Below are 15,261 nucleotides of genomic sequence, written 5' to 3'. Positions count from 1 at the left end.
AGGATCGTGCAGCCACGTCTAGACCCATGAATCAACAGATATGGACGTTTGCAAGACAACAACCATCTGCACGAACAGTTCGACGACGTTTGCAGCAGCTGGGACTATCAGCTCGGAGACTATGGCTGCCGTTACCCTTAACGCTGTATCCCACAGGAGAGCCTGCAATGGTGTACTCAACGACGAACCTGGGTGCATGAATGGCAAAACGTCATTTTTTCGGATGAATCCTTGTTCTGTTTACAGCATCATGATGGTCGCATCCGTGTTTGGCGACATCGCACAGAACGCAAATTGGAAGCGTATATTGGTCATCGCCACACTGGCGTATCACCCGGCGTGTTGGTACGGGGTGCCATTGGTTACACGTCTCGGTCACTTGTTGTTCGCATTGACGGCACTTTGAACAGTGAACGTTACACTTCAGATATTTTACGATCCGTGGCTTTAACCTTTATTCGATCCCTGCGAAACACTACATTTCAGTAGGATAATGCAGGACCGCATGTTGCAGGTCCTGTACGGGCCTTTCTGCATACAGAAATGTTCGACTGCTGCCCTGGCCAGAACATTCTGCAGATATCTCATCAATTGAAAACGTCTGGTCAATGGTGGCCGAGCAACTGGCTCATGAAAATACGCCAGTCACTACTCCTGATGAACTGTGGTATCGTGTTGAAGCTGCATGGGCAGCTGTACCTGTACACGTCATCCAAGCTCTGTTTGATCAATGCCCAGGCGTATCAAGGCCGTTATTACGGCCAAAGGCTGTTGTTCTGCGTACTGATTTCTCAGGATCTATGCATTCAAATTGCGTGAAAATGTAATCACATATCAGTTCTAGTATAATATATTTGTCCAATGAATACTCGTTTATCATGTGCATTTGTTCTTTGTGTAGCAACTTTAATGGCCAGTAGAGTATTTAGCTGTGACAAACCTCAGAGTAACATCAGATTGTGCAGTGGGCACTGTGCTAGATGACGTGTGGGCTTTTATTTTAACTTGTGAAAATGTGGCTCAGTTAATATGACATCAATAAATCGTAGATTCTCCAAAATAATGAATGTGAGAAACTTAAGCTATGAATTTAGGCAACTCACAGTGAATTCAGTTTATTATATCAAATTAAATAGCGGTAATTTGAGAAACATTGAAAGTATCAAGCAGTTAACTTGACAACTAAACCTGAAATTTCCCTGTGATTGCTGAAATGTTAGTATTAAAATATAGACAGTGATATAGAATGGTATGCATTTGTATCTGTGGCCGGAATCGAAAGCATTGTGATTGTAATGGTCTGCAAACAAGGCTTTAGATTGAAGCCTCAAAATGACTGAAGCTCTGTAGTAAAGATTTGTTTGTCCCTACAGCTTGTCACGCACTTACCCCTAGATCTTACTACGGTTACCTACCCGTGGAGGCTCTAGTAGCTGCAAAATCAGTCGCTGATTTCAGACCAACAACCAGCGTCTGCAGCTAAGTGAAACTCTGCCTGAAATATGTCGAAGAACCCCAGTTCATTTAATCACATAGGCGCCTGACTGCCCGGCTAGTGGAATGTGGAGAGGAAGTCTTGCAGTGAAGCAGTGTGCGGTTATAATTAAGCCTTCCCTATGTGACACGTTATAACACCGAAACTAATTACTGTACGATAACCAAACGTGGTAGCATTAATTTCAACGACACGGGGAAGAGAAATAACGCAGAATTAGTTCAACTGAAACAGTTTTAATGTGATGCTACGGTACGTTATACCATTACATACCGGTACCATTACTGCTACAAAAGGGGCGCCCATCAGGGTCCAGAAGAGAATAAAAGCGCAAGGTTGCATTCTGCACAGCAGAACGAAGCATGTCCGTAGGTACGCTCGCTACCTCCCTTTACATGCTACGCTTCAGATCAGCACATGTGTGAATGTTCCCCTGATAACCCCTGTCCTTCAGGTGGACCCACAACCAGAAATGACAGGGAGTGAGGTCAGACGACCGTGCTGGACAATTATTTGGAAACGATTGGCTGATAATGCGATCGTTTCCAAATATGTTTTGGTGAAGTAGGGGAAATTCACGAGTGCCGTGTATTGAGGCCCCCATCTTGCATGAAAACTGTTGAGTTCAATGCGTCTCTCTGATATAGGGTGGGTATGACACGCTGGCGAAGCATATCGCAGTCACTCTGGCCAGTCACACTGCACATCTTGTCCTTGACTGCCAAATTTGTCAAAAAAGAATGCGCCAATGATGAACGTAGCTGTGAAGCCACAGCACACAGTGACACGTTCACCATATAGAGGAACTTCATGCACAATAACTGAAGGTGAAGATCTTCACACTTGGCAGTTGTGTGTGTTCACCTCAACCCTCACAGAAAAATGATCTACCTCTGTCCATAAGATGGTCCAGGTGAAGCCACTGTCAACTTCAATCCTTGCGAGAGCGAAGTCATCACTTTGTTGTTTGTCCTGTGGTGTAAGCTACTGTACTATATGGATCTTCTGCGGATACCATTTGAGAATGGTCCGAAGCACCTCCCGTACGGTAGGCCACAGTATGTTCAACTGTCGTGACACAGCACGTGCACTGCCTGCGCGCAGCGTTGTCAACGATAGCAACAGCGGATTCATCAATCACCTGTGGTGCAACCGGTCGTCCGCCTCTTCTCGGAACGACGCCCAGTTTCCCAGTTGATTCGAATTTCTTCATCATGCTCCGCACAGCAGGTGGAGAAAGAGGACCCTTCCGTAATCGTGTCAGCCGGCGATATTCTCAAAGTGCAGTTGCAGCATCACTGTTGTTTTAATAATAGAGCTTCACCAATAATGCCCCACTCCTTTTGTCCAAGCTCAAGTAGACACGTCAATAAGTGCAGTGCGACTCGTCAGGTATGTGAGACTATGAATCACGACGACGGAGCACGGAAACTGGTGGCCATAGTTGGAACTGAACTGTGGCGTTGTGACGCATATTAATCATGGACCGCGTACTCTGGACATTAAGGCCACCAAGTTTGGGCATGGTACGGTAATTAGTTTCCATGTTATAACGTTTTCAATAAGAAGAGTTTAATTATAACCGCACGGCAGTCTTGTGAGGAAGTCTGACGATGAAGTGATTTTGTTCCATTTGCTTCTGAGTAAGAAGACTGGCTTTCCTGTTCTCTACAACATTTTTTGATTGATTGAGTTATAGATTCTGAGCACTGACCAGCTAAAAGATGCCTTAAGGAAACTGGCCTCTTCTCCACTTCTGACTTCAGGCTGTTAACCAGTAAAGATTTTCTTAACACTTGGTGCCGAAAAACTGCTTTTGTTTCCTCTCTCTCTCTGCCATTTTCTGCGGCCAATGAAGTGCGTTCTCGGCAGCACAGCTGTGTCACCTCATGTCCTAATTCATTCATGTTAGCCGGTGCTCACAAAGGAGGCTTTACTGAGGGTTCTTACTCCACATTTGCATCTTTTACTTCGGTGGGCTGTTTATTTAGAAGGAAGCCCTGTTTTCTACGATTTGCTCAAAAAACGTCTTTCTGGACCATGCTAAAAGCAGCACTTATCGTCCTTCCACATTCTAGTTGTAAACCAGTTTTTGCTGGTTTTCTTACAGGAGATGCTATTGTTACTTCAGGGACAGATGCCCTGCGGTGACTCCTCAAAGGAATGCTGGTTATGCAAGTGGAGTTGACCTGTACGGCACATGGGCTGGTCCCTTCTGGAAACTCGTCCGGGGATGGGCGGTACCTGTCAGCGTATGTGACCTTGGGCACCTGTTCGCTTGCAGCAAAGTTTAATAAGTTTCCAAAGCAGCTTCTTATTTAGGTTAAACCATGCGATACAGTACAAGGATGTAAACTACAGATATTAGCTAGTGGGAATCACTGATACTGATATACGAGGGGCAATCAGTAAGCAATGCAACACAGGTCTTTTACTGACAGCAGGTTGGTTTTAAAGAGGATTCCTGTACACCATATTACTACTCACTCTTTTGGCTGCAGCACACTATATTTGACAGAACTTACGTTCAATGCGACGGCCTGACGGCGTCTTACTAGGAGATCCAGTATGTCCGCATGGTCGACATAGGAGACGACGTCTTGCTGCATCAATACCTTCCCATCATCCACCTACCGCATTCTGCGAACATCCTTCATTGGGGCTAACAAATGGAAGTCGGAAGGTGTGAGAGCCGGGCTGTAGGTTGGATGAAGAAGAAGAGTCTAATGAAGTTTTGTGAGATCCTCTCGACTGTGCAGAATTGTGTGGGGCCTTTCGTTGTCATGGAGAAGCAGAAGCTCGTTTGCATTTTTTGCCGACGAGCACGCAGATTCCAGCTTTGCACAACTTACAATCGTGTGCGTCCGGCTGGCAGGTGAGAGATCGGTCAACTTGCTCTTGTTGCGATGACGACAGACGCCTCGCCCAGCGACTCACCGCTTTTTTGTTCACGGCCATTTTTCCGTAGACGACCTGCAACCTGCTATAAAAAACTGAGATACTCTGGTTTTCCGTCAAAAGATTCTCAATGACAGCTCTCTGCTTGGAGTGCAGCACCGTTACAGACGCTATATTGAATCCCCCAACCTATCGGAACTTCATGAAACTAAAGGGGTTGAAGAGTGAATATTCCACGACGTCCCACAACAACTTCGCATCTTTAAGCGAAACTGGCCTAGAAAAGAAAAGTATTGTACTACCGATTTTATGTTCGTTACAGGACAGTTTTGGGAAGAATGGTCGCAAAACAGCTGCTCATAATACTTCAGACAACATATATATTTTAATTATTTATTTCAAGTTTCTGCTACCAGTCACTTTTTATTTTATGCGTCATTTGTCCTTCTTCAGGCTTTTAAACAGCAGAAGACATCACTGATTTCGATTTCTAGCCATACACTGCCTCCCCCCTCCTTCCCCCCAAATGCCACAACAGCAGCTACAGTTAAATAAAAATTGCACAAAGTATTCTAGATGAATCTAGTTTAACACCGTTTATTTTTAAGTAATATTTCTCTATGTATGTACGTATCTATAAACGCCTGAAGATGAACAAAAGATGTTCGAAACGCGTTGCATTATTTTAGATTAAGCATAAAATAAAAGTGACTGGTAGCAGATACTTGAAATAAATAATTATCCCACACAGTCACGGTTCACAAACATATCCATTATGGCTGAAAATAAATATACATTTTATTTTTCGCAGCAAAACTATCAGTATTTGTTGTCCCAGTTATTAAAGCGTCCAGAAACAAATTGAGCTTTTGAGAGATGGTCTCGAGGCCTCACGCAAACAAACGTGCTTAATGCAGCCGCTGATGCGATTAACCACGTGCAGCCCTGCGCAGTATTCATAGCCCTAGATTGGACAGTATGCTACCTGTACCCTCCCACCCTCCCCCTCTCTCTCCCTCCATCTCTGTTTCTCTCTGTTACTCCACCCATCTCTCTCTCTCTCTCTCTCTCTCTCTCTCTCTTTGTCTCTCTCTCTCTCTCTCTCTCTCTCTCTCTCCCTCTTACCCGCTTTATGAATATTCTGCGTCGAGAGATTACCGATAAACCACATCGTCTGTGGCCAGGCGCACTGGAGGTCTGGAACCAAGCCGGAGATAGCAACGCCTGTTTTTGTTCCCTTTCCGTGGGAGAGATTAATTTAAGAGGACGAATACCCAACGTGATGTAGTGCTCACGCCGTCGTCCGGTTTGTTTTACCATGCATGTTACAGCATTCAGTGCCGTTACATTTTCATAAGGATTCGTCGAGCTGGGCCAGTAGTCCTAAGGACGTGAATATTGCATACAATTGGAGTGGAACGAGCTTGTCCGGAGAAAATGGGAAGGGGGTGGGGTGGAGGGGAGGGTTTGCATAGGAGAGGAAGCACCGCACTTGGTTTGAGGAGAACATCAAACATTCCACTGGGTGCCGTCGCCTGACAGACACCAATCGACAGGCGCACCAGCACGTGCGTTTACCGGCCGATTTCCGTCGCTACAGTCTCGTATGGGCAGCTGGCTACAACAGCGATGGATAGTGGGTGGCCGTCGCGCCTGCATTATAAACATTTCAGCGTGGAGCGGACGCGCGAAATAATGGCGTGCGCCCAGTGTCTGTTTCCTGATAATGACCGGCGGATTGCCGGCGCACGCCACGTGGTGTAGAATTAATTAATGCCGCTCTAATCATGACCGGCGAACACGGTTGCCGGCCGGGTTGCCTGCGTGAAGGGGTGAATGTCGGGTGCCGCGCCAGTGGGCGCAGTATTGTTAATGTCATTGTCACTGGCGCCAGCGCGCCACCGCCCTGTGTGCGCGAGCAATCAAACTGACATTAAAACAACAAACAGCGCCGCGGTGTCTGTAATGACCCCGTCTGTTACAGAGACGCCGCAGCCGCATTCGGTTTGCCGCTCACGCCGACAACTCCAGTTGTTCACCGTCAAGCCTACAGCTAATTCTCCTCCTCGTTCTATCGACCGCTTACAGCGGTGAATGATCTCCGGCTTTGAGCTCGCTGGTGTAAATGACTAAGAGCGGAGTTTGTACTTTAACAGATTCTGTTTTCTGAATTGTATACCTACATGTACCTGCAACGAATTTTTGTCTAAGATCCAAAATTATGGTGCACTATGAAGAATCGTAATGCATATCACATCAAGGTCTTCGTCTTTGATAAACTTTTATGTACCTCTGCGCCTCTTAACCTAGTAGTCGTAGCACTGGTAGTAGCAGTAGCAGTAGTAGTAGTAGTAGTAGTAGTAGTAGTAGCAGTAGTACTAACAGCAGGTTTATTCATGTTGGCTCTAAAATTATAAACAGATAAATGTCGGATATTCAACTTGGAGACTTGTATTGCATTTTTCGATTTCAGCCTTCGATGAAGCAAACAGGAGGAAAAATGGTAAGTTAAGCGCCTCGTGGGATACCTGCACCCTCCTCCACCATTTAATTAAAATATTGAACGCATTAAACCAAATATCTGATATAACAGAAGGACAAAAAATACTAAATTAACGACCAGTCAGAGTATAAGACATGCGAGCAGCATTTCATCAACATTTTTTGACATATACACTGACCATATCATTAAAGAATGGGGAAACAGCGGTACGCCCAAATATAAAAACAAATAGTGATATATCAATAAATGTATTGCCATGTAAATAGAAGGGGGGAGGGGGAAGAAATTAAAGGAAAGGGAATAAACTAATGATAACAGCTACAGTGGCACTTTATGCGGAATCAGTGGCGACGAGTGAAAATGTGCGAGACACTGGGACTGAAATCTGGGATCTCCTATTTATTAGCTCTGTGCGTTAACCACTGCGCCACCCGAACACAGTATTTATCGCAGCTGTGCACGCATTCATATAACTGATATGCCTCAGTGGCCAGCGAATCCATAATCTTAAAAGAGGATGCACATTTACGTTCGAGCCGCGCGGGGTTAGCCGAGCGGTTTAGGGCGCTGCAGTCATGGACTGTGCGGCTGATCCCGGTGGAGGTTCGAGTCCTCCCTCGGGCATGGGTATGTGAGTTTGTCCTTAGGATAATTTAGGTTAAGTAGTGTGTAAGCTTAGGGACTGATGACCTCAGCAGTTAAGTCCCATAACATTTCACACACATAATTTTTTACTTTCGACCTCCAGCTGGAATGTAAAATTAACGAGCGTGGCGGAGATGTACGGGAACTGCAGATTGGTGACGCTAGGAGGAAATGTGAGTCGGCTGGAGAGCTAGCTGAGATAGTCGACTCATGCGACATACACTATGTGCGGGTGGCGCGGTGGTTACCGGCGCTGTCTGACAAGCAAGAGATCCTTGCTTCGAGTTACGGTGTTGTACACGTTTTCACTATTCGGCGTTGATTCCACCCAAACTCCGGACGCAGCTGATATAAGTAGTTCCTTTCCTTTCTTTTCCGTACCCCTTCAATTTACATTATATGTATCACAGTTGCGGGACCAGCACACAATAAACATTCATGTAAAACTATGACTGAATGAGATTTTCACTGTGCAGCGGAATGTGCACTGACATGAAACTTCCTGGCAGATTAAAATCGTGTGCCGGACTGAGACTCGAACTCGGGACCTTTGCCTTTCGTTGGAAAGTGCTCTACCAACTTTTTTGTGTTGATCTCCCTTTGTTCGTTATTGTTCTGTTTGTTCGGGGCGGACGTCCCATGACGCTTGTTCAAGTTAATCGTTCATCCATTAACTCAGTTTTTTATTACAGAGGCCAGCCAACCCTCTGACCGAACACGCTGAGTTACCGTGCCGGCATCCGATGTGCCACCCAAGCGCGACTCATGACCCGTCCTCACAGCTTCAGTTCTGCCAGTACCTTGTCTCCTACCTTCCATACTTCACAGAAGCTCTTCTGCGAACCTTGCAGAACTAGCACTGCTAGAAGAAAGGATGTTGCGGAGACATTGCTTAGCCACAGCCTAGGGGATCTTTCCAGAATGAGATTTTCACTCTGCATCGGAGCGTGCGCTGATATGAATCTTCCTGGTAGATTAAAGCTGTGTGCTCGACCGAGACACGAATTCGGGACCTTTGCCTTTCCAGATAGAGCACTTGACCGTGTAATGCAAAGGTCCCGAGTTCGAGTCTTGGTCTGGCACACAGTTTTAATCTGCCAGAAGTTTCAAATCTTTGACTGTTCGCTAATGGCATTACAGCCATACGAAAAAGAGATGACATGAAAGGATACGTGTACACACTCGAATAAATTGTCAAACAGTAATACTTAGAAATCTCGGTACCTAAAACTACAGTAATGGCTGTTCGTGGGAAGTACCCAGCCCACTGAAACATAATTACTGACATGAAACCTACAGACTAAAATTCCGATTTGTGCTAACTGAAAACATATGTAAATTACAATAAAGATCAAGATATAGAAACTATTGAGATACAGAAACTCATACTCAATGTTCTCAACGTTCGCCACAATGAATGAAGGTGGATTACCAAAACAGATAATGGTTTATAAGCCACAAGGAAGAACAGGTCCTCGAAGAAGTAGGATGAAAATGTGAAGTCGGAGCAAGTATTATGCCTAGCTCATGAAATTCAGATGGAGGGTAAAATTTATCCGTGGGGACTGTTAGAACAATAGAACGAGACTGTGCATTTCATGTTATTACAAAATAAAAATAATTTAAATGTTCAGGAATCTCCATACTTGGAGGTCTAGTTTGAAACGTATGGGACTGATTACCGTTCGTGGCCATGTAGTAGGAACCGTCAGGGCCTTTGCTTGAAGTAATTTATGTAAATCACCTAAACACTAAATGAAGATAGTCGAATTAAGACTGGAGCCCCTCATCTTTGCGAATACAAGGCCAGCCTGTTTGAAAGAGCACTATTTCTTTCCGTTTATCCCTCTGGCATAACGTTACATCATTTTACAAATATATTATACAGTAATGTAAAAGGCTATTGTTACAGTGCTCATTCACTTCTCGCTACTAATCACTGCAATCAATGCACACACTACAAAACATTATTTCATAATGTAATATTTTCCGCTCACGTCCTGACCATAACGACGATATTTGGTTTCCATTAAATGTACCGCAACTTCTCATTTCCTAGTCTGTAAAGCTAGTCAGTATCAATCTGCAATGATGTTGGTCGCGTGCTCAGAAAGATGATAACAGACATTTAAGAATTTGATTTTTTGGTAAAGAAGAAAATAAAATAAAAATGATGTGAAAGTGATACGTAAAATGATAGAAAGAAACAAAGTTTCTGGAATACCCGATTCACAGTATACAAAATGAAAATTTTTTAAACTGACAAATATCTGGGAATTTTCACGGGACACCGAAACAAATATTTATCTCAATGTCATTTTTTAGTGAGAAATATTAAACCAATTAAGTAAGTTTTCTCTGGATGAAAAGTAATTAAGATAACAATCTCTTTGGGTGGCATTGGGCAATGAAAGCACTTTTTCCCTTGTGTTTTTCGGTGATGACAAAAAAGCTAAGCAAACAAGTTCTAATTCTTTATTACTAAAAGACAACAACATTGACGTAACACAGTTACTTCTATTACGCTAGAGGTCCAAAATTGCCTCCACTGCCTTATAAGCAGAGGTTACGCCGATGGATCATGTTCTGTTTACCACAGTCATAAGCTGCTGATTTAACAGGAGTTTTGTAAACAAGGTTGCACATCTCTCCTCTTACAGAAAGGTCCAGAGGAGTCAAATCAGAGGGTAGAGTAAGCGATGGTACAGGACCATCACTGTCAATCTATTTTTCTGGAACTGTCGGGCCGGCCGGAGTGGCCGAGCGGCTCTAGGCACTCTAGTCTGGAGCCGCACGATCGCTACGGTCGCAGGTTCAAATCCTGCCTCGGGCATGGATGTGTGTGATGTCCTTAGGTTAGTTAGGTTCAAGTAGTTTTACGTTCTAGGGGACTGATGACCTAAGAAGTTAAGTTCAAATGGCTCTGACCACTATGGGACTTAACATCTGTGGTCATCAGTCCCCTAGAACTTAGAACTAGTTAAACCTAACTAACCTAAGGACATCACACACATCCATGCCCGAGGCAGGATTCGAACCTGCGACCGTAGCAGTCGCGCGGTTCCGGACTGAGCGCCTAGAACCGCTAGACCACCGCGGCCGGCAGAAGTTAAGTACATAGTGCTCAGAGCCATTTGAAACATTTTTCAAACTGTTGGTTAAAGAATCGGCGCTCCGTCATGCTGGAACCACATACGCTGACTTCCAGCGTGGCGAACGTCATCCAGCTTAGTGTCATGCCCACTCGTCTAATACAGGGTGCCTAGGAAACCTGCTCTCTCTGATCGCTAGACAACAATTCAAGCAAACCGTATTAATAAATTTTTATTGCCGTAAGATAAATGACAGTACTTAACGTCGAGACGTTGTGATGTTGTATTGCAAGCAATGGGCGACAGATAAAATAAGAAAAGCTCTTCAACTCGTAATACGAGTGAAACAATGCAGTTCCAAGTTGCTGCTGTAGAGCTCGTACTACGGGTAGTCTTCAAATGGTCTGCTGCCAGGCGGCGAGGCACTTACATACTCTTCTCCAAGAGGCCACTGCTGGCAATGCTCTGGCGAGGAAATTGAAATAATGGCCTAGGTAGGAGATACTGCCTACTTCACCAAGGAAACCTGCCCACGCGTTCATATACACTCCTGGAAATTGATATAAGAACACCGTGAATTCATTGTCCCAGGAAGAGGAAACTTTATTGACACATTCCTGGGGTCAGATACATCACATGATCACACTGACAGAACCACAGGCACATAGACACAGGCAACAGAGCATGCACAATGTCGGCACTAGTACAGTGTATATCCACCTTTCGCAGCAATGCAGGCTGCTATTCTCCCATGGAAAAGATCGTAGAGATGCTGGATGTAGTCCTGTGGAACGGCTTGCCATGCCATTTCCACCTGGCGCCTCAGTTGGACCAGCGTTCGTGCTGGACGTGCAGACCGCGTGAGACGACGCTTCACCCAGTCCCAAACATGCTCAATGGGGGACAGATACGGAGATCTTGCTGGCCAGGGTAGTTGACTTACACCTTCTAGAGCACGTTGGGTGGCACGGGATACATGCGGACGTGCATTGCCCTGTTGGAACAGCAAGTTCCCTTGCCGGTCTAGGAATGGTAGAACGATGGGTTCGATGACGGTTTGGATGTACCGTGCACTATTTAGTGTCCCCTCGACGATCACCAGAGGTGTACGGCCAGTGTAGGAGATCGCTCCCCACACCATGATGCCGGGTGTTGGCCCTGTGTGCCTCGGTCGTATGCAGTCCTGATTGTGGCGCTGACCTGCACGGCGCCAAACACGCATACGACCACCATTGGCACCAAGGCAGAAGCGACTCTCATCGCTGAAGACGACACGTCTCCATTCGTCCCTCCATTCACGCCTGTCGCGACACCACTGGAGGCGGGCTGCACGATGTTGGGGCGTGAGCGGAAGACGGCCTAACGGTGTGCGGGACCGTAGCCCAGCTTCATGGAGACGGTTGCGAATGGTCCTCGCCGATACCCCAGGAGCAACAGTGTCCCTAATTTGCTGGGAAGTGGCGGTGCGGTCCCCTACGGCACTGCGTACGATCCTACGGTCTTGGCGTGCATCCGTGCGTCGCTGCGGTCCGGTCACACGTCGACGGGCACGTGCACCTTCCGCCGACCACTGGCGACAACATCGATGTACTGTGGAGACCTCACGCCCACGTGTTGAGCAATTCGGCGGTACGTCCACCGGGCCTCCCGCATGCCCACTATATGCCCTCGCTCAAAGTCCGTCAACTGCACAAACGGTTCACGTCCACGCTGTCGCGGCATGCTACCAGTGTTAAAGACTGCGATGGAGCTCCGTATGCCACGGCAAACTGGCTGACACTGACGGCGGCGGTGAACAAATGCTGCGCAGCTAGCGCCATTCGACGGCCAACACCGCGGTTCCTGGTGTGTCCGCTGTGCCGTGCGTGTGGTCATTGCTTGTACAGCCCTCTCGCAGTGTCCGGAGCAAGTATGGTGGGTCTGACACACCGGTGTCAATGTGTTCTTTTTTCCATTTCCAGGAGTGTAGAATGAGCGCGAGTAAATGTGGCATGTGGACAAACCTAGCTTGAAACACGAGAATTGTAGATGTTGAAGACCCCATCACACTCGACCTGTGCTTTATCTGTAAATAGCACAGGGGTGAAATTTCAAATGGTTCAAATGGTTCTGAGCACTATGGGACTTATCATTTGTGGTCATCAGTCCCCTAGAACTTAGAACTACTTAAACCTAACTAACCTAAGGACATCAGACACATCCATGCCCGAGGCAGGATTCGAACCTGCGACAGTAGCAGTCGCGCGGTTCCGAACTGAGCGCCTGAACCGCTAGACCACCGCGGCCGGCAGGGGTGGAAGTGCAGGATGCATTTCACACTGTTGTTGTGTACCACATGGTACACACTATACAATGATGAGGAGAGGGGCTGCTGAGTGGTGTGGAACTGTTGTCGTAGGAAATCTTGTCAGCAGCAGAAATGATTAGTGAACAAATTAACACAGTGAACAGAACATTTCCGTAGCTTGTAATTCCCCAAGCTACGAAGACTCATTAGAAAAATATAGAAAGAAACAGAGTCCATTTTTCACAATGTCAAAAAGGATGAGGCTCGCTGCACTAAGCACGAACGATGGTGTCGTAGCGAAGGGGCTCCAAGTGCAAGTGCAGCGTGTCTCTGTCATCGGCCCTCCTATACTGCAGCAGGAAAGTGCGTTTGCGACGCCTAGTCAGTGGGGGCGTGGGTCCACGGGCATGTTCCATTGGGTCCCTCAGATCCCACAGGACCGCTATCAGTGTATGACAGAAACTTGCAATTCCGTTGCCATCTTAAAGACGACCGTGGGGTAGTATCGACACGAGATAACACAGCTGTTCTAGGTATCAACGTGGAAAGTGTGATCCGAGTCGATAATGAATTGTTTCCAGGTTTTGCACACACTGTATGACAAATAGATTAACAGCCGTGCGGAGTGGCCGTGCGGTAAGAGGCGCCGTTTTACGGACTGCGTGGTCCTTCCCGCCGGAGGTTCGAGTCCTTCCTCGGGCACGGGTGTATGTGTTGTTCTTAGCACAGGTCAGTTTAAGTAGTGTGTAAGTCTAGGGACCGATGACCTCAGCAGTTTGGTCCCTTAGGAATTCACATGCATTACCAACTGCCCACGATGTGATTAAAATATCCTCACTGGTAATTACGAAATTAAGATTTGCGTTGGTGTCCTGGGTGACTTCCCAGAGGTTGTTGGTTTAAGTAATTGTCACCATGCAGATAACACATTGAAACTCAAACATGTCATGAAAATGAAAGACTAATAAATTCACGATAATTTACTTCTGCATTACATCTTTTTATAGAGAACGGCGTAGCTCTTGATGCACATCGAATGTTTTAACCGAGCGGAGTTCTTTCGACTGTAGCAGCCTCCTCTGGGCAGAAATGTGACTATGGGGCACCTCTGTCCGACAGGAGCTGACAGTGCAGAGCCTTGCGTTGGCGCTCCAGAAGGGGTTCCCCACAGTGTGCGTATTCTGCACCAGCGAGTTCAGCGGCCGCCTCTGCCGCTCTCTAAAAATGCGCCACCTCGTGGACTTCCCGTACTCGGAGTACCGCGACCAACATGGCCGCCAGCTCATCTCGCCCCCGCCCCCGCACGAGCGCGTCAGCATCTACGGCGACGAACTGCGGGCCGGCCACACATCGATGGCCAACAAAAGCAAGCCGAAGGTATCCACCGCAAACAGATAATGTATGGAAGGCCACCGGTGCATATCCTACGAGTCTCGAAATCCTTTAAGCATTCCTGTCTCACGTACCGGAGGTTTGCCGGAAAAGGAAATACGATGTACATCATATCGTATTATACCTACACCTAGATGCTGTTGCCACGTTAAAATGAACCATTAAATTACTAAAGTCTTGGGTAGCGACTATTTTTTAAGAAATCACTGGATCCACGGAAATTATATGTATATATTTCATTATGAACCTCACAGGTATCGCTTAATAGATTAATTCACTAATATTTGCAGCATCAGTAATCCATTGTGAACGCACACCGATATTCTGAGTAAATATATGTACTTCACAGTTACGAATCTAGAAATAACTTTTATGGGGCAATATTTAATTGTTTTTTACGTTAAGAAATATATATTGCTGAAAGTATAACGGAAAACAGGACAAAATCAAGAGCAAAAATGCACGAATAACTGGAAAATGTATGTGCAGACAACAGAAACGAGGGGGAATCACAACCACTGACTGCGCTATAAACCATTAATATGAAATACGTAAGGCTCATCAAGGATTAGTTTAACGTATCTCTTTTACTTATTTCGACCTGTAAGACTTACATTGACGAACCAAAATATTATGAGCACCTGTTTAATAATGTATTGGTCCACGTTTGGAGAGCAATAAAGGAGATATTTGGAATGGCATCGATCAGAGAAGTCCTTGATACGTCTCAGGAGGTATGTGGCACGACGTAGACACCAAGCAGTTCACGTAAATTACGGACCTCTTTCTCTTGAAAGCTGACCGGGCACCCGAAGCGTGCAAAATGTGTTTCATTGAGCTTAGATAACGCAAATCTGGGTGCCAAGAAATCAAGGCGAGTTCACTATCATATTTCTTTAACGATTTCGGCTTTATGACACGGGCAGTCAACATACTGGATTACTCCCCC

At 46.0% G+C, this 15,261-nt stretch overlaps 1 protein-coding gene across 1 annotated transcript in view; it reads left to right on the top strand.

Annotated features, from left to right (window-relative positions):
* The window catches only part of LOC126282374 (arylalkylamine N-acetyltransferase-like 2), a 97,950-nt gene that overhangs the window by 62,525 nt on the left and 20,164 nt on the right, over positions 1-15,261 (top strand). Inside the window, exon 3 of the mRNA XM_049982032.1 lies at positions 14,040-14,297. Within this exon, the coding sequence (XP_049837989.1) occupies positions 14,040-14,297 (258 nt within the window). The remainder of the gene's footprint in view (positions 1-14,039; positions 14,298-15,261) is intronic.

The sequence above is a fragment of the Schistocerca gregaria genome, chromosome 7 (genome assembly GCF_023897955.1).
Source record: "Schistocerca gregaria isolate iqSchGreg1 chromosome 7, iqSchGreg1.2, whole genome shotgun sequence".
NCBI lineage: Eukaryota > Metazoa > Arthropoda > Insecta > Orthoptera > Acrididae > Schistocerca > Schistocerca gregaria.
This window is presented reverse-complemented; position numbering and strand designations above follow the sequence as displayed.